Source organism: Myiozetetes cayanensis, unplaced genomic scaffold, assembly GCF_022539395.1.
Source record: "Myiozetetes cayanensis isolate MyiCay16 unplaced genomic scaffold, myiCay2020 scf20-37, whole genome shotgun sequence".
Taxonomy (NCBI): domain Eukaryota; kingdom Metazoa; phylum Chordata; class Aves; order Passeriformes; family Tyrannidae; genus Myiozetetes; species Myiozetetes cayanensis.
In genome coordinates this window covers 5,711,978-5,730,970 of record NW_026087412.1, presented here as the reverse complement: position 1 = coordinate 5,730,970, position 18,993 = coordinate 5,711,978, and the positions used below count along the sequence as shown (strand labels likewise).

The following is an 18,993-nucleotide window of genomic DNA, read 5'->3' as shown; positions in this document are numbered from 1 at the left end:
AGATAAACATCACATTGAAATTCTTGAAGAAAAGCCCAATTTGGTACTTGCTGGATGACTTTTCATCGGTGTGAAGCGGGGGTAGGTTGGATTAATTCCTGCCCCCAGCCTCGCCTACACCCCGGATCTCCAGAGCAGCGCTCAGACACGCTGCCTGCGCTCCATCACCCATTCCTTGATTTTTTTTTCATATGCTCTGCCGTTCCCCGGCGGGTTCGGCGGGGCCGGGGCCGCTCCCGGGGCCGCTCCCGGGGTCTCCTTCATCGCCCCCCCCCGGGGCCGTGACCGCCGCGCGCACCCGCTCGGAGTGAGCCTCGCGGGCCGCCGTCCGTGAGGGCGGAAGCCGGGCAGCGAGGGGCCGGCGCTGCCTGCGCATGCGCCCCTCCACCCGCCGCCGCCGCCCCTCCCCGTGCTCCGCGCTGATGGCGGCGGCGATCATGGCGGCCGAGCAGGAAGCCGCGAAAGGCGGCGGCGGCGGCGGCAGGAACCGCGGCGGCGTGCAGCGCGTGGAGGGGAAGCTGCGCGCCAGCGTCGAGAAGGGCGACTACTACGAGGCGCACCAGATGTACCGGACGCTGTTCTTCAGGTAGGGCCGCGCCGCCGCCCCTTCCCCCCCAGCCCGGCCTTCCAGAGCCTTCCCACGCACTGGGCCCCGCCGCGCCCGCGGCCGCTCCCCATTGGCCGCCGCTCCTGTCCATCTCCCCGTCCCGCTCCCTGATTGGCTCCCGGGGGGGCGGGGTGGGGCGGGCTCGCGGCGGGGCCCGGGCTGGGCCGGAGAGCCCGGAGGGTCCCCCGGGCCGGCCCCGTCCCGGCGGCTCCGGGAGGGCCGTGAGGGGGAGCCCGACCCCGGCGCGGCTGAGGGAGCGGCGGGGCACGGCGGGGCCCGTGCCCCGGGGACGCGCGGCGGGTGTTGCGTTAAACTGCCCAGAGGTCACGGCCGGCGCGGAATTCAACCCCCCCTGCCCCCCCAGTGCCTCCCGCGGAGTTCGAGTGATGCCCCCCCGGCCTTCCCCCAGGGATCGCCCCCTGTGCCGGGCTCGGGGCCGTCCCGGAGCCGAGCCCTTCGCGGCCCCTGCGCTGCCAGCTCGGCCTGAATGTCAGCGCAGGGGCTGTGTCGGGGTCTCGGCGTTTCAAGGGTGACCGGCTCGGCCGGGACACGGGGCTGCTTTGTTGCAGGGCACAGCCACCCTGTCAGTAAGGGAAAGGGGCATCTCAGCGTGGCCGGAATCGCCTGCACGGAGGAGTTTTTAAGAGTAAATTCCACCTGATGTAGTGTTTGTGTACGTGACAGAGACTGAGTAGAGCAGGCCTGGGCATTTATTCAGAAATGTTGCCGCTGCCTGTTACGTCATGAGGAAATTATTTTTATTGCAAAACTTTTCCAAATTTTATGTTTTACACCCACTACAACTTGCAGTGGTCACACTTCCTCTCATCAGCATTTAAAATGTAGGCCCTTGTGTTCAGGGGCTTCCTTGGTTGGTCCCAGCTTTGTTTTATTTGTGGCTCTGCTGGGAGAGGTCAAGGGGGAAAATTGCCTTCACAGAATTCACGGGGTTGGAAAAGTCCTCTAAGGTCATCAAGTCCAACCTTTGACCGGTCACCACCTTGTCAACCAGACCAGAACACTCAGTGCCACATCCAGTTGTTTTTTGAACCCTTCCAGGGACTGTGACTCCACCACCTCCCTGGGCAGCCCCTTCTAATGCTCGTCCACCTTTTCTGTGAAGAAATTTCCGCCTTCCCCGTCTTGTGACTCCTGTCCTAAGACCTCTGAGTTAGGATAGGAAGAGGCCTGTGACAAAGCACAATAAAATAGCAGCCAGGGAAGAAAGTCTTGATGTACAGTCCTACTTCTGCTCCCAGTGTTCATCAGACAGCCTGCCCTGCCCTGCCCCCTTGTACCAGCACCATCAAATTAAAGCAGTCCATTCTGCCATAACCCTCTGATGGGATCAGCGAGGCACCATCCAGACCTTAAGACTTAAATGGTATTTGGGAATAAATCTAAATTTAAGACAAAGCCTGGCCTATTTTATAGTAGGGATTATGTGATGTGGTGTCTGCAGTGGTGCAAGAAGTCTTGGCTCAGGAGGTCACTTCTCCTCCAGTCCTCTGGATGTATTAACTCACATACTTTGCTTAAGCCTCCCTGAATTAATTTGAAATCAAAAATCCTGCCTTTTCTATTTTAAATGCAAGTGAAAGGAGGTGCTCAATTAAATGAAAAGGTGACATTTGCATGCCTGGGAAAAGGGCAAAAAGGTGGAATGTGACTGTGAAACATGTTTGGAAAATCACTGTGGCCAAAAGAAAGTGCTGGATTCTCTTGTCAGTCCTCTGTAAAATGTGTTAAATATCAGCATTTTTTCCAGACATGCGTTAACACGGATTGGGATGACCTCAGCTCTGGAATTGTGATTGGGATAGCCAGTGCTTACGCCTTTTAAACACACTGGCCTGTAAAACGTTAGTCTGGTCTGTCAGAGGTTAAACTTGAAATCCTGACTCAGTTTCATACACTGAGATGTATTTGAGAGTGGAGGAGGGGAAGAACTGGAGGAGGAAAGATTACCATAAGCCTGCCTCCTGCAGAGTTATTATCCCTCCTTGTGATCCACAGAGCAGGTGGAAAACTCCTGTTCCTGCCTGACCCTGAGCTCCTCCAAAGAGGAGCACCTGGGCCAGTGGTGTCACTCCACAGGCTGGCTGGGCTGAACCCTTTTCTCTTCATGATTCGGTGACTGAGTCAAACTTCCAAGTGTAATATCCTTGTGACATCAATTTCTATTTTCCTGACATTGCTGATGATTTTTCTGGTATGAATAATATGTTCCAGGATTTCCATTGTTCTAAATGCCATTTAGAGTAGTGCCATCAATATTTATTTCTTATTAGAAAGAACTTTTCTAATAAAAGTTCTGTAAAAAAAACCCCAGCACTTCAAAATGTATTTTATATTGTGAAACTGTTTTCAGCATCTTTCAGTATCTTCTGTAATATTTCCCAGATTAAGAGCTCCCAAATAGCATTGTGACTCTGCTGGAAGTAGAATTTGTGCAAGTGGATCCACACTTAATCAAACTCCTAGAAGCAAACCTGGATGTGAGCCCAACTATGAAAACGTTGGAGCTGCGGATCTGTTTGACTCACATGTGGAACATTCACCGTGGTGGTTGCACATCCAAGTTGTTGAGGGTCCTTATTCCAACACACCACCATTGTGCTATCCATTATTTCAGTTCTGCTGCTTTGTTTCAGAGACCTTGGGGTTTGTGGGAGCGGATGAGCGGGATCGGAGGACTGTCTCCTCCCTTGTTTGTTGTCTGTGTGATGTTACCAGTAGGGCCTGTTCCTGGAGCTGTCACATGTGACAGGAATCTCAGGCACAGCACAAGAGTTTGGGATGCACTGCTCCCTCCAGTTGTCCCCCTGGTTAGTGTGACCCCCCCATGCCCTCGCTGTGCCACCTGCTGCTTCACCCCCAGAGATACCAACCCCTCTGTTACCCCACGGGACTCTCAGGCTTTGGGTCACCTTGGGGGACTTCGGGGCTGCAGGAGCAGAGGGGCTGCCCAGACCCCCCAGGGAATGGAAAGGGGTGACACAGGCACAGCCCAGCCAGGTGTGGCACAGAGGACAAACCAAACACTGCAGGTACTAAAGCAGCATGGTCAGCTTATCTCTGCTGATAGGAGCAAATCAGCTTCAGCTGCTGTTATTAACTACTGAGAACACAGACTTCTTGAGAAGCAGTTAAGAGAAATGGAACTTGGAAACTGTGTCTGCTGCCACACCTAAACTGGGCTTTTATGGGAAATGCTGTGCTTATAATACAGAGCTGTGACAAGAGCTTTAGTTACTGGTAGTGATGATGTACAGGAGGCTGCAATCACAGCTCTGTGGTCGGAGGCTCCTGAGGTTGGGAACAAGTTCTTTCAATCCTCATTTCTTGGTTAACTCTTAAGTAAGGAAGGTGGAAGCTGCAGCAGCTGCGTTTTGAAGCATTATATTTTGTTTCTTTTAAAGTGTTGCTGGTGAATCTTGCTGGCTGCTGTCCCCTGGTAGAGTTGTAATGGTCAGAGAGACTTAAACCAGTGGAAAGGAGATCATTGAGGAGAGGGCTGGAGTCACTTGGGCAGTGCTGGGTGTGTGAGCTCTCCAGGGGCTGTTCCAAAAAGTGTTTCACTGGGATGGCTTTGGTAAAGGCTCAAAAGTCACCTTCTGAGTGGTGTAGTTCAGTGCATTGGCATCTTTTGCTCAGGTGAACTGGCATCATTCCCTTTTCTTTGTTCCAGCCCAAATCAGGTTTGTAGCTCTCAGTTTTCATTCTTTGCTTTGTTCCATGAAGTCTGGAAAACAAATTGCAACTTGCAGTTGAAGCTACATCATTATTGAGGCTAACCTGATTTAAAAATAATCCCTTGTTGCCTTTATTTTAAATTTTAGTGATCTTTGAATCCTTTAAGTATAACTAACTTCATGGTAATTTTTATCATGGCTTTGGTGTTTTTTCAGGTATATGTCACAAGGAAAACATGCAGAAGCAAGAGAACTTATGTATTCAGGGGCTTTGCTGTTCTTCAGTCATAACCAGGTAAGTCACTGTTTTTTTGTGTGCAGTTTGGGTGGCAGGGAGTTGTTATTTTAAGATTTTGAGAGCTGAATGGCGAGTTCTGAAGGGTAAATGTTTGGGCTAATTGCTTTGTAATCTTTTGTTTTATCTCTTTGTTGAGCCTTTCTCCACAAAGAAGGATTATGCCAAACTGGAACATGCAGCAGAAGTGTTTGTGAGCATCCAAACAATAACCATGTTTTGCTTTCCTGGAGGCTTCTCTTTTGATGCCATCAAATTACTATAATTTTTTTATAAGGGAGGGCTGAGACTTGATGCTGTGCCTTGGCTGTAGACGTTGATAAAAGCATTAAACCCTCTGCTGCCAAAATTCTGGCTGGTGTTTTCTTTTATGTGCTGATACGTTCATCACTGCCAGCGTGTGTCTGTTTTGTAGCAAAACAGTGCTGCTGATCTGTCCATGCTGGTTCTGGAGTCTTTGGAGAAATCGGATGCAAAAGTAGCAGAAGACCTTTTAGGTGAGGTGACCTTTGCACTCATTTTGATGGTGTTTAGCTGTGCTTTCCCTTCACAGTGACTGTTGTTAATAGTCTTGAAAGCTGCAATCCTGTTTGGATGCATTCCCACATGGCTCAGGGTTACCTTCCCCATAGAAATGGACTGGGGGGAAAGTTTATTAGAGAATGATGGATTCCTGATAACTTTGTGGGCATGCTTGGAACACCCAGTGCTGCCTGACTTAAAGATGGACCTTATAAAATGCACTAGAAGCAGCAGATCGTCTTATTTCTCTTAATGCTAAATATTTTTGAATCCTATTGCTTCTAGAAAACTTGGCTAAATTGTTTAGTTTAATGGATCCAAATTCTCCCGAACGAGTGGCTTTCGTATCCAGAGCACTAAAATGGTCCAGTGGAGGGTCAGGAAAACTTGGACATCCAAAACTACACCAGTTACTAGCTATTACCCTGTGGAAAGGTAAGAAAAATCAACTGACTTTTTTGTGTTTTCCTTTGAAAAGCCAGATATTGTGTGAGATCTACTTTGGAAATAATCTAAGGAAGCTGAGACAGAAATAATTGATTGAGTTCTGCTATTATCTGATTTTTGCAATAACATCATCTTAACGTTGTTAACAGGAAAAAAGTGGAGCTGTAGCTCTACATTAGTGCAAACCCCAAAACACAAGTGCTGTAAGGCTCTCTATAAATGACCAATGGAACCTTTAGACGTTGAGGTAGTTTGATTGTGTCATTAGGAGGAAAATTACTGGGGAGCAAAGCTATTCTGTTGGTGAGGATTTTTGTTTTTAAATCCTGGATAAACATGACAAAGATTGAAATACTTCACCTGGCGTCCAAAACAGTCTCTGGACTGTGAATAAGTACTTTTTGAGAAGTTGGCCAGCAGGCTTATTCCAGAATGAATGCTTTTGCCTTTGATTTATGAGCCATTTTATCACTTGTGATGGGATGTCAGATAAACACAAAATGCTCTAAATAATTATTTTAATTGTGGATGGTAGCCAGTTTTTAAAGTCTTGTGTTCGAAGCATAACAAAGGTGATTGAGAACAGTTGAATACAAGCCATTTCTTCTGTGGTTTCTCATGAGTAACTGTGCAAAATGATTGTTTATTTTACGTTTTTCAGTAGCTGCCAAGTGATGACAGTGGTTTCATGTAACAACCCTGACCCAATAATGGTCAACACTGCAGCTCATCATCTGTGTGTGTGCCATAGGCAATCCCATAGCTGCTCCCATGGACTTACATTGTCCTGATGGCTGCTGCCAGCCAGAAAGGCAGGATTTTCCTCAGAACATTTGAGTTAGAAGCTGAGCTACAATTAGGATAAGAAACAGTTGCATTCTGAAAGTATAAATCTCCATTTTGTAGCTGTCTACTCACTGTTCTCCTGAAGAGCAAAATGCCTACGTTTCCTTAGTCTGTATTTTTTTGAGTTTCATCAGAAAAGACTCAGATTTTTAAAACAAAGCTCTCAAATTCCAAGAGTTAGCAGCTCTCAGGGTTCTGTCATTGCAGTGATTTTTGCACTGATTGATGCTTTGCTTCAAGTTCTAACAAATCATTGCCATTTCTTACACCTTTTTCCTGTATAATTGCTGTTCTGTTCAGCATATGGAAGCAATTTTAATTTTGATAGCGAGAGTGGGCTAAACTAAAAATAAGAAGTGCCTTCTTTTTGTGCACTTAGAAAGAAGGACGCTGAAGGTGCTGTTTGACTTCTTGGTGCACATGGTCTAATGTGGAATTTCTTGATGAAAGCATGTGAAGTGTCAACATGCAGTTAGATAAAATGATATGGCCAAAGTTCAAGCCAGTGGTGGCTGGCATTGAATAAACTGCATTTAATAGCAGTTTTTCAAATGTATTTAAGTTAAATTTTATTATTATTTCCCTTTATAAGTTGTCTGTAACTCATAAACTTTTTGTCTTGTTTATATACCACATGTGTAGTTGTTGTTCTTTTACCAGCTAATAAAGTAAAAGCCTGATACATTTTGGTTTTACACTCAGGTATGATGAATTGATTTCTTAAAAGCCATTTTCTTTTTCTTTTCTTCCTTTTCTAGAGCAAAACTATAGTGAATCTCGGTATCACTTCTTGCACTCCACAGATGGTGAGGGCTGTGCAAATATGCTGGTAGAATACTCGTCGTCCCGCGGATACCGCAGTGAGGTGGACATGTTTGTAGCTCAGGCAGTACTACAGTAGGTGTTAAACTTCTGTGCAAGTATTTTGCTGAGATGACATTGTGTTTTGGGGCCAGTTTAATCATGGTAACTGTAGGTTTAACCATGCATCCTTTTCGAAAGAAACTGTGAAACTGGCCAGAGATTCTGAAAGTCATTTTGTGTGGTAACAACGGGAGAAAACCATCTGAAAACTGGTGTGTTAAATTGGTCAGACTGGGGAGGAAAAAAAAAAAAACAACCAACGTATTAAGGTTGAAACCTGAAATCCTGTTAATTGCCTGAAGAATTAATGCAATCTGTTTGACCCTGAAAGCACAATTCTTAGCTTTGTTAATACCACTTTATGTCCAGTGAGGGCTTACCTCGATGTTCTTACAAAGACTGGACCTAAGCAGGCTCTGTATTTACCTTTAGCACAGTTCTTGCTCTCAGTCTCATCCTCAGAGACAATTTGTCCTGGTCACCCTGGTCCTTGAGCAGCAGCACTATGGCTTTTGGTTTGACAGAGTTGCTGCTGGCTCTCATTTACTTCAGGCATTTATTTTGTAGGAGGTGGGAATGCAAGCTATTATGTGCTTTTGCAGAGCTCATGCAGAATGAAGGTTGACAAAGCCAATTTTACTGTGTTTAATCAGCTGATGGCTTTCTTCAGTCAGGGAAAGCAGCTCATGGAGGAGTCTGAGGAGGAGGTGGAGACAGGACTGTGTGGCAGGGAGTCAGGGAGAGAGTAGGTGTTGGGGGAGAGGGAGGAGGTGCGAGCAAGTTTGTCTCTCTTTTGGCAGCACTGAGCTGTCATATCAGATTTGTCCTCCTTTCCCTAGCTGGTTGCTATAGATTGCTGTGATTTTGAGCAGTAGCTCAAATCCTGTATGGAAATCCAGTATAAGCAGAATTCTTAAGCAATTTTATAGGGCTTTGCTCTGGAGGGGGGGAAATTCTGGGCAGAAATTAAGAGTAAGAGACTATTTTTTCAGTGTTTATACCACACTACTACTGCATCCTCTACTGGCCTATATCTCAAACACTGCTAAATCCTCTTACATAGCAGTTTGTACTCTAATGAAAATAATTGCAGTTCCTTGCCTAGCAGTGAGGCAAAAGAGCCCCAAGCCCTTGCACATGTGAGGGTACAGAATTAGAGGCCAGCCTGCCATCAAAAATGAGATGGCTCGTGGCAGCCTTCCTAGAGCCTGCTGACAGCATTTGTCCCACATTTGTCCTGTTAGGCCAATGGGACTGGCAGAGATTGCCAGTTAAATTAACTGGACCTGAACTCAGATTTGATCGGTTTGGGGGATTGATCTGTTGGCTGGGGACAAATGGCTTGGGAGCTCGAAGTGTAGCTTTATTATGAGACTTCTAGGCCTGTGTGTTGAACTTATTAGTGGTCCTGATGCCACGTTATTTTGAGGTGGTGCCAATAGAATGGTAGAGTCATCGGACATTGACAGATACGTGCTGAAAGGAGGTGTGTTTTGGATTTGATTTAATTCAGTTGTTACCTCAGCACAGTAATCTCCAGACCAGTAAGTGCAATATCATGTTAAATGTGAATTACAGCGTAGCCAGTCTTTCCACATTTTGATTAAATTGATGCCCTCTATTAGTAACCATCCTCTATACAAGCTGCTTAAATCCTGGTTAAACTCATTCTTTATTATTTATTGTCTGTTCTCCCTCCCAACCTGCCTATTCCACAGTGTGTTCTAGTAGTGATTTTCCCCTTCCTCAGCTGATGACCAAACCATTCCCAAAGATGTACCTCTTCCACTTGGGTTTTGCCATCAGTTTAAGCCTAAGATGGCCTCTGTGCACAAATGAAGTAGATTGTTGAGCTTTTGGCTTCCCTTTCTCTTTCTGTGTGTGAAACTGTTTTTCTACCTTTTGTTTTTAACTTGCCCTGTTCTCTTTCCTTTTTCAGATTTCTCTGCTTAAAAAATAAGACCAGCGCATCAGTTGTTTTTACGACATACACACAGAAACATCCTTCAATAGAGAAGGGCCCACCCTTTGTTCAACCACTGCTAAACTTCATCTGGTTTCTGTTGTTGGCAGTTGATGGGTACAGTCTGATTTCTGTCATGTTGTTCTTGGTTTATTTTTCAGTTGTTACTGAGATTACATTTTTGGTTGTTTCCTTTCTAGAGGAAAACTAACAGTATTTACAGTATTGTGTGAACAGTATCAACCTTCTCTGAAAAGGGATCCCATGTATAATGAGGTGAGTTACTCATAAACAGGATTTAACCTACTGAATTAGTTAAATAATAGCTGGTTGTCTCCTGTTCTGTGACTTGTAAATAGAAGTTGGAGATCTACCTTGTGTGGGTGACTGCTATCCACAGTATTTCCACCAGTAAATGGAATAAATGACATTTTTCTTCATCTTGTGTCATTTCAGTACCTAGATAGAATAGGACAGCTTTTCTTTGGAGTTCCGCCCAAGCAGACCTCGTCCTACGGAGGATTGCTAGGTAAGGTTGGTTTGTAGGTACCACAGACTTAGATAAAGCATCTGTGCTGGAAACAGATAATCTGTTCTAATGAATATTTAACTCTTTCCATAGCCTGTAGAAACAGTCCCTGCTGTAGAATACAGGATTGATTGGTTGCATGTGATATTAGTTTGCTGGAGTTAGTAGACCTTACGTGTTTGAGAAGGGGAGAAGCACGTAAATGACTCATGTTTAATTTTTGACATTATGGTATAACTTCCTAACATTAAGAAGCATCTTCATGGTGTTAAAGCTTAATTTCCTCAGACTTCAGTGGCTAATTTTCTTCAAGTCAAGTCTGGGGCTCTGGTAGGGTTCTAATACCGCCCTTTCACAAGAAATGAAAGGGAATCGAGAATTTCAACCCTCATTTCCTGGCTCTCGAATAAAAGGTGAATAAAATTGAATGTTTGCCCTTAGGAACTAAGCTTCTTTGTTTGTAAACTGACTTGAAGCTTTACCTACAAATATCAATTCACTGATATCCAAAGTTTGGTGAAAAACATGAACAATCATGTTTTTACCATCCGTAATTTGCTTTTCAGCAATTCAAGCACCTTTAAGTGCATTTGAATTTCGAACAAGTTTTTTACAGCGTGATGCAGGACTGTTGCTGCCTTTTTGAGAGTTTCACTGCTGCTCATGTGGTTGGCTGTGTTTTCCCCTCAGGGTGCAAGTGTAGCACATAAATACATAAGTTTCATGGGTTTTTCCAGTGTATTGTTAGAGAAGGAAGAGTATCAGTAAGGAGCAGCAGTCCTGTGTAGGGCTAACAGTGTGCAGCTTCTCAAGTCAATATTCTTAATGGACACCACTGTGAAAATACTAATGTCTTGCTTCAAACAACACTCTCCTCTTAGTTTTTTTTTGGTTGTGTTTTTCTTGTTGTTGGTTTGTTTGTTTGTTCTGGGGAATTTTTTTGTTACAGAAATCTGCACCATAGAGCAGGATGGAAGGAGATCAGTTAAAAGTTTTTGAGATGAGAACGTAAAACTATCAATTTTAACTGTCCTCTATTTTATTCTAGGAAATCTTTTAAACAGTCTGATGGGAACTGGGGAAGATGATGACACAGAAGATGGTCAGGAAGACAGCAGTCCTATCGAGCTCGACTGAATGTTGTTGTCATTGGGTGCCGTGTAAATCTGATGATTCGATGACTCCAAAGACACTTTTGGAATTTGAATCCTGCAGTTGTTTCTTGGCGCCTGAAAGGGCTCCTCTGGTCTTTTAGAAATGGTTGCTGAAATGTTTATAATGTCGGTCTATATTATTTATGTAAAAAAACAAAAAAAAAAAAGAAAGAAACCAACAAAAAGTAGCCAAACGAACCAATCGGAGCAGTTGTTAGTGGGTTTCCGATGCAGTGGCTGGTGACTGATTAAAATATAGTCTTCTACGGTTTCTGATGCAGTATTCCCTTTTGCACAGTAATTCAATAAAGCATAAAAATGGGTCTTGTCCTTCATGGCCTGCCCAGTACCGTCTCTGTTATGAGAAAGCCTCCTTGACCTCTGCCCTCTCCAAGGAAGATCTCGAAAGGCAGGGGGAGCAATTGAATAATTTATTTGCGAGGCTGGTGCCAAAAGTACTGTGAGATGAGCCAAGCAGCATAATTTGAGATGCACATGCAAGAGACATTGAAACAAGAACTCGCTTCCACTGCCATGAGTAACATGCACACCCTTCATTACTGCCTGTCCCCCTCCCCAAGGTCTGGCTCTGGCCGAGCCCACGCGTGTGTTTTTAGCCGATAATTCCTGAAAAGCACAAGATTTGACTTGCTCTTGAGTAAAAGCCCATGAGTGGAATGCAGGGTAATTGGCTTCCATTTGGCATCTAAAATACCTCCTCTGGCTTGTGGCTCTACTCCTTTGGAACAGATTCTTTGTCAGTGCAAGTCCATAACAGCGTACAGGCGACGGCGTGACAGTGAGTGACACGGTTTGCCGTGAGCAGTGTATGTGTTTGACCTGAGCTGTGTGTAAAGGAAAGGGATACTGCAGAACTCCTGGTTCTCTATGATATATTTATTTTTCTTGGGTGATTGATTCATTTAACACTTTCTGTTAAAAAGAATAAATCAATAAATAATGGAGTAACTTCACCCCCAGCAGTAGGCATAGCCATTCTCCATCTCCTCTGTAATGCAGCACAGTTTGGTGCAGGGAACAGATGAAAGGGTGGGGAAACGCTTTATTTTTTCACGGTGAAAATAAAAAAGCTTAGATTAATAAACAGCAATCATGCATGGGGGAGGGATTAATACAAATTTATTGACTGTATGGAAAAAAAAAAAAAGCATTGACAGGAAGACTTTGTGTTAATTGTGAAGTCTCAAATAAACACTTTATACCAGGATGTGCAATAGTGCTGCTTTCTGGGAGATTTCCATGCAGAGACCTTACTTTCCTTGCTGGTTTTCCACTCTGCATTTGACTGTGGGTCATCCAGCCCTCAGTGCTGCAGCTTCACCTTAGTGCAGTAAAGGCATAATTCTCTAGGGGGTTATTGGAATGTCTGGAGAAGAGGTGGATTGCTTTGATTTGCAGCAAGTTTAAGGAAGAGCTGCCTACCCGGGATGGTGCTGCAGACATTTAATAAATGATCTGGGATGTCGACAAGAGGTTTAGAACCAAATCATTTCATTGCCTCTGGCTGCCAGGAATGGGTGGTGAAAGGTGTCCACAGGTGTCCAGCAGCAGTGTCCCCTCCTGTGTCCTGCACATACGACCCAGTGTGAGGTTACATTTGTGTTATGTACACACCCATATAAACAGCCTTTTGTGTAGATTGTAATTAAATAATTGTATGGCATATAATTTATAATATATTATTCTGAATTATACATACACAAAAAACAATCTTTACAGCTAGTTATAAACACAAGCAGTGAGTCCAGTCTGTCCTCTCCCTGCTTCTGCTGTGCCTGGGTTGGTAAGTAAGGATGAGTGAGCCTGAGTGTGTGTGTAACATTTATAAATACTTTTAATACAAACTAAATATATCATTATAGCTGTGCACGCACACGTGGATAGGTTTATATGCAATATATTCCTCTTACATTTATATGTTTATAAATTATATACTTATATAAAAAGCATGCACGTTTATATAACTGTATTTTATAAAATCCCAATTATAAAAATGTCTATATAGACAGGTGTATGAAATACATTTAGTTTATATATTTGTAAATTAAATGTATGTATCTCAGTGCTATATATACCTCCCTGTGTGTCTGTGAATAGTCAACAACCCTTTCGTAATATTTATTTCTATAATCATAAGTAGTTTGTATATATATATATGTATTCATATATATATATGTGTATGTGTGTGCATACAAATAGATGTATTACAGAGAAAAACATATAAAACCTACACTATACATATACCTAACTAATATATAAAATAATACACATAACTGTTTAGTTTGCATGAAATATATTTACCTAGTATATGTATGTGCAGCTTCTCCCTCACCAACACCCCCAAGAGCAGCCCAGGGTGGGGCAGATGGTTTTGTGAGTGTCCCACAGCCCTCAGAGCTCTGCCTGCTTTTTGAACCCCACCTCCCTCCCCTGCCCCAGCACCACACGGCCATGGCTCTGACATAATAATAATTTATTGGTTCGAATGACATTTAGTACCACAGTTGTCTTACCAGTGACAGAACGAATGCACACAGCTGATGAGATGCTCTCGGTTACACACACCAACCTAAGGAACGCGTTGGACGGGTCCGTGTCCGGGGCTGGTCCTTTCACAGACGCCAGAAATTTCATTTTTGGGTAAAAATCCAGCACCTGGTGTGCAGGTCCCAGCCCGCCCGCCCTGACTGCAGGAATTACAGTGCTCAACACCGCGCTGAAACGTCACTTCAAGCAGCTTTTTTTTCTTTTTTTTTTTTCTTTTTTTTTTTTTTTTGGCAGGAAAAAGAAAATCAACAAAAAAATTGAGAGAATTATTGGGGAAAAAAGTGCAACCACCAAGACTGGAGAAGGGACGTGCCTGCTGGGGGTAGGCTGGGACAGGCTTTGATGTGCCCATCAGCAAAAATGCACCTAAAGCTCAACCCCCCCCCCACTCCATAAAAGGGTGCAATCCCCCCTAAACCACGAAACAGGAATGACCCAGGAGCAGAGCACAGGCCTGGCCCCCAAAGCTCTGCTTTCCCAGCATCACCTCATGGGTTGGTGTGTCCCTTGCAGGGCTGGGGCAACACTGCTCTGTCCCCACTGAGTCTCCTCCTCCCTGCCCTTCCTTAAGCAGTAACGAGGCTGATGATGTCCATTTCCTCACTTTCCAAAATCCCATTTGACCCTGTCCAGGTACAGCATCACCACCCCTCCGCAAAGAGGTAATTTCCTTATCATTTACCCCAATGCCATCGGGAGGCCCAGCCGTTTTACACAGCACCATTTCTGGTGTTTCCAGGCTGCAATTTCCCATCCCACGAGGATGTCACTGCTTGGGGACTTGCAGCCCCCTGGAAAGGGCTGGCAGCCAGCTGGGACTGCGGGGATGCTCAGCTCCAGAGCCCAGGGACCTGCATGTGGAAAAGCTCCTTCTCCCCCTGGGATGAGCCACCAACAGTCTCTGCCATCCTGCTGAAGCTGGGTGGGGCAACCCTTCCAGCAGGTGTCGGGTGATGGGGTGGCAGGACCACCTGTCCCATCCCATGGAGCTGAATTTCAAGTTGGATCAGCATCTTCTCCAAAGTTCCGCTGCCGTCCTTCTCGGTTTCCAACATGATCAAGTGAATGATGAGGGGAAAGGGAAGTATTATTATTATTATTACTGTTATTATTATTAATTATTATTTTAAACATTTCAAATAAAACCACGTTGTGTTGTAAACAGAAGCTCACTCCTCAGGTCTGCCCAGCCAGTCCCAGCTAAGGTTTATGTTTGAAATGGGCTTCCACTGAAAGGAAAAAGCAGAGAAAAAGAACGTTAAAAGCAGGATAAGCACTGGGCAAGCAGTGACAGCCCTGCATAAGCCCACCCTGCTAATGGTTCTTGTTGTGCTGATGCTCCTTGGATCCGATTATTCTTATAACTGTACAACTGATCCTTACAGCACCATGGACATCATACCAGAGGCAATGGAAGAGGGAAAGATACCATCCTCCTCCTCCCACTGTGAGCCCCTCTCTGCTCAAACAGCCTTTGTATCCTCCCCTGACCTCCTTCGTGGGCTGCCCTGCTCACATCGTACAGGAGGGAGCGATGTCGCTGCATCCCCAGTCCCCCTCCGGCCATTAAATCCTCCAACACTTGGGAAACAGCAGAGCCAAATCCAGCCCCCACCAGCAAACACACCTGCGTATTCCTGAGGCAGCATTGGCCGGCTGATGACTTTCTGAAAGGTTGTGATCCACTCCAGCTGGTCGTCCTCTGTCTCGCAGGCGAAGAGGAATTTCCGATCCGGGGTGACGATGGTTATCCCGTGCTGCCAGTGGTTTCCCTGCGTGGACGGTGGGAGCCCTTCCAGCACCTTGTAGCTGTTTTCTTTGCTCCCAATAAAAACTTCCCCTCTAGCAAAGGCGTCCTAGGAGACAGCAGAGCAGTCAGGCGGGTGTGAGTGTGAGGGGGGCACTGGGTCCCAGACAGCTGGGACACGGCTCACCCTGCAGCAGCCACAAGTCCCATGAGCCAAACCCCAACAGCACCAGCCACCCCAAGAACCCCTGCTCATCCCACAGGGGCACCCACAGTACAGCACCAACACCAGAGAGACCAAAATCCAGATGCAGAATGCCCAGTGAACAGGGCTTCCAAGGAATTTTTGGTATCTATGCACAGGACTATTGCACACTGAACACCAGGCAGAGCCTCAGAGCAGTTAGAGCTTTGTGCTCTTTTGGCTCTCCCACCAGCCTGAGCTTCACTGCAGATTATTACTATCATTATTACTATTATTATAATTACTAGTATTATTATTGCAGATAATTCCCAACAGGCAGCCCATGCACCTTCCTCTTACCAGGGGATCTTTGAAATACATGAGCCGTCGGTCATCCATGGTGAACCATCGCTTCTTGAATCCCTCTGTTTGCTGAAGAGGCAAAAATGCTGGATTACACACTGAAACAGCATAGGTTCTCTCTTACCAGGCATGATCCAGGAGTCTCAAGTCACTTGGAAGACCCTGATGGGCTGGGGGAGTTGAGAACAGGCAGCTTCTGGGTCATCAGGAGCCACCATAGCCAGGGTCTGGGCCAGCTGTACCACGAGGGCTTGCAGGAAGGGGCAGTGAGTTTGTGAAGTGGTTTTGGATTTTTTTTGAATGTTTGCTCCCAGGTGATAAAAATGTATGGTGTTACAGCTTTGCCTCTCTGGCAAAATATAATACATGAGAAATACTTTATATCCTACCTTTGGCCCCGTTTTCTCCATGTATCCTTCCTTCAGGTAGTTTCTAGAAAGCTTTGGCACCAGCTGGAACAACCAAGGAGGAGAAAAAAAGAGACGAACATCAGGTGGAGGGGGCTGGGGGGTCACTGGGTGTGCTGGGCAAGGCTGGAGGGGTCACTGGAAGGAAAATCCACACCCAGCTGGCCCCCAGCCCTGAACCCACCCAAGAGGTGGGTGAAGAACCATGAAACATCTTCGAGCACTTCACCCACACTGCCAGCAGCCTCAGGGAGAAACCCCAGGGGTGCTGGGACAGCCAGAGAAGGAGCCACCCTGCATCTCAGAGCCAGCCCCCTCCCATGTAATTAGTGGAAGGCAGGGAAGGCAATTAGATTTCAAAATCTACGGTCAAGGAGGTAGCAGAGAGTAATCAACAACAACCAGCACCAGTGACGTTACCAGCTGCAAACCCCGGTCCTGGCTGCCAGTGCAGGCTCTGGAATTGTATTAGCAAAGGGTAACACAATTAGCAGCTCCAGCAGCCGGAAAACACAGACAGAGATTCATAAGCCAGGCTGCGTTGACCTGCACACAAGATCTCATCCAGAGGCCTGGGTATGGCACTTGCATCCTTCTGCTTTCATCTTTTCTACCTCGCAGCCTTTGTTTCAGCTTTTTGGTATTACAGCAGCAGAAAGATGCTTATGGCTGGAGTTACTCACACACACGACTCACGTGGTTAGGGTGAACATGTGTGACTGCACGTGAACGTGGTTTCCCAGGCTGGATGCTGGGAACAGGTGCTGCACGTGGGCTCGACATCCCCCCGCAATCATTTCAGCCTGGTAATTGTAAAATGCTCCGAAGGATGGAGCACTCCCCAAGCCTTCCAGCTTGTTAACAAGATGCTAAAAACGAGCAAGAGGGGAAAAGGAAATTAAAAAACCAACCAAAACTGAAGGAGCACTCACATCAACATCGCTGGCTCCAGGGAATGCCACTTGTAAGTAATGGAAACGCGCTGCCCGGATGGCGTTGAACCAATCCACTATTTCCTAATAAAGAGAAAGAAAAGCACAGTGAGGAACATAGCCTGCACACAAAATAACCTGATCCTGCTGAGCTTATCTCTCTGATCACTGTTCCCAGTGCCAGGGCACAGTGTAGCAGCAGTCCTAAAAAATACAGAACACAGCAAACAGGTGAGGGATGGGGAACTGTCCCAGGCTGCTGTCCCAATGTGCACAAAGCTCTGCAGCAACCAGTGAGCACCAAAGGGCCTTCTGCAGAGGGAAGGATTTAAACACATCTCTGAACGGGCAAAACCAGCCCCAAATCAGCATTTGAGATATTGAACTGACCTTATAAACATGGCTTGGCATGTGCTGGCTGGTGCAAAGGCAGCCTGACACCCCCCAGCCCCCTCACTCCTCCTGCCATCCCAGCCCCTCTGGCAGGACACTGGAGCAATGCCTGAATCCCACCCAAAATCTAGCAACATACATCAGTGCCTTGCTAAAAGAGTAGCTATGTCTTTATCTTTGAACCCCACTCTATCAGCCTTGTCTGCCAGTCCTTTACAGACAGTGATATTAAAGTCCCAGCTCAATTCCTAGAATCTCTGGCAGTTCTTCCTTTGCTTGGCAAAAGTCTGTCCACATTTTTTGCCCCCTAAAAATTAGTTGGTTTATAACCTGTTTGTTTTTAAACTCATTTTTTCACTTGCCTCTGGTGAGACCCACAGAGCTTGGTGTTGAGTCGAACGCCTCTTTGAAGATTTCACTGAGAAATGCCACATTAATTTTAAGCACTCAAACACTGCCTTGTGGTCTGAGGGTGTGAGAAAAGGAAAGGCATGTTGGAAGGGAGATTTACAGCTTCCCTCCTCGGGATGCTGGGCTCTGGGAGAGGGATGCTGAGCTGTCCAGCTGTCAGTAACGCACATGAAGCTTCACACATCAGGGACATGTTCAATGAGCCAGACTTAATCCTAAAATAAACACTGTCAACCCTTTCAGGTGAGGTCGCTGTAGTGTAGGAAAGACCGTATCAAAGGAGAAGTCAGCCCTCAGTAAGATTTAAACTTTTTTATGCTTTAAAAATTACTGGGGGGGGGAGGAAAGGCTCATATGAGAAATTTGTGAGATCTCAGTTTTAAGGAGCTGAATTGAGGGTTTCTCTAAAATGGTCTAATGTGGCAAACAGCCATCCTCAAATATTTAAAAGCCGTGTTTTGGTTTGTTAAGTTACTTCAAGTTGAAGGAGAAAAAATGAAACATAATACAACAAACAACGTTTTTGAAAACTCTGACCTACTTGTCTGAGGTTTTACTCACTTATCACTTGCTTTCCTAACTCTAAGCAGCTAAGGAGACCCCAGATAGCATCACAAAGAGGATCAGAGAGAGGAATTCACTCCTGAAGTTAATGATGACCAAACCAGGCAGGAGATAATGACCAATGGGCTGCAGTGTTAAAAGGTAGTTATCTCATACAATCACCTACTGGATGGCTATTTATATATATATATATCTATGTCTGTGGGTCTCCTTCTTGATCATGATGCAGAAAAGCAGAGGCTGAAACCCTTGGTGACTTTCAGCAGTCAATTCCTTTTGGAATATTGATCATCCATCCCCAGAAATGGAGTTTGATCAAATTCTTCCCTGTGAGGGTGTTAAGACACTGGCACAGGTTGCCCAGAGAAGCTGTGGCTGCCCCACCCCTGGAAGTGTTCAAGGCCACGTTGGATGGGGTAGCCTCTAGTCCCAAAGGGCAGGAGCTTACCCCAGGAGTTCACCTTCTTGCAGCCCTCACTCAGCCAAGGGGACAGGCTGATTC

General features: G+C 45.7%; 2 protein-coding genes across 2 annotated transcripts in view; one reads left to right on the top strand and one right to left on the bottom strand.

The window, feature by feature from the left end:
- Positions 1-360: 360 nt before the first annotated feature.
- GET4 (guided entry of tail-anchored proteins factor 4) lies at positions 361-11,257 on the top strand. The gene is made up of 9 exons (XM_050317430.1): positions 361-586; positions 4,519-4,597; positions 5,013-5,094; positions 5,405-5,554; positions 7,171-7,309; positions 9,216-9,356; positions 9,440-9,515; positions 9,696-9,768; positions 10,817-11,257. Exons 1-9 carry the CDS (start codon positions 375-377, stop codon positions 10,903-10,905), a joined length of 1,041 nt encoding a protein of 346 aa, XP_050173387.1. The 5' UTR covers positions 361-374; the 3' UTR covers positions 10,906-11,257.
- A 2,142-nt stretch (positions 11,258-13,399) lies between these two features.
- Positions 13,400-18,993, bottom strand: part of ADAP1 (ArfGAP with dual PH domains 1) — a 49,080-nt gene continuing 43,486 nt past the window's right edge. The window contains exons 7-11 of the mRNA XM_050317428.1: positions 17,124-17,207; positions 16,174-16,236; positions 15,782-15,853; positions 15,118-15,346; positions 13,400-14,719 (exon numbers count right to left, since the gene is read on the bottom strand). Of these exons, the coding sequence (XP_050173385.1) occupies positions 14,691-14,719; positions 15,118-15,346; positions 15,782-15,853; positions 16,174-16,236; positions 17,124-17,207 (477 nt within the window). The 3' untranslated portion in view covers positions 13,400-14,690. The remainder of the gene's footprint in view (positions 14,720-15,117; positions 15,347-15,781; positions 15,854-16,173; positions 16,237-17,123; positions 17,208-18,993) is intronic.

Excerpts from the sequence above, each read along its gene's own strand:
- GET4 (XM_050317430.1), top strand. The coding sequence starts at position 375 with ATGCGCCCCTCCACCCGCCGCCGCCGCCCCTCCCCGTGCTCCGCGCTG. Across the intron at positions 9,357-9,439 it reads CTGTTGTTGGCAGTTGATGG|AGGAAAACTAACAGTATTTA; the intron begins GTACAGTCTGAT and ends TTTCCTTTCTAG. Across the intron at positions 9,769-10,816 it reads GTCCTACGGAGGATTGCTAG|GAAATCTTTTAAACAGTCTG; the intron begins GTAAGGTTGGTT and ends ATTTTATTCTAG.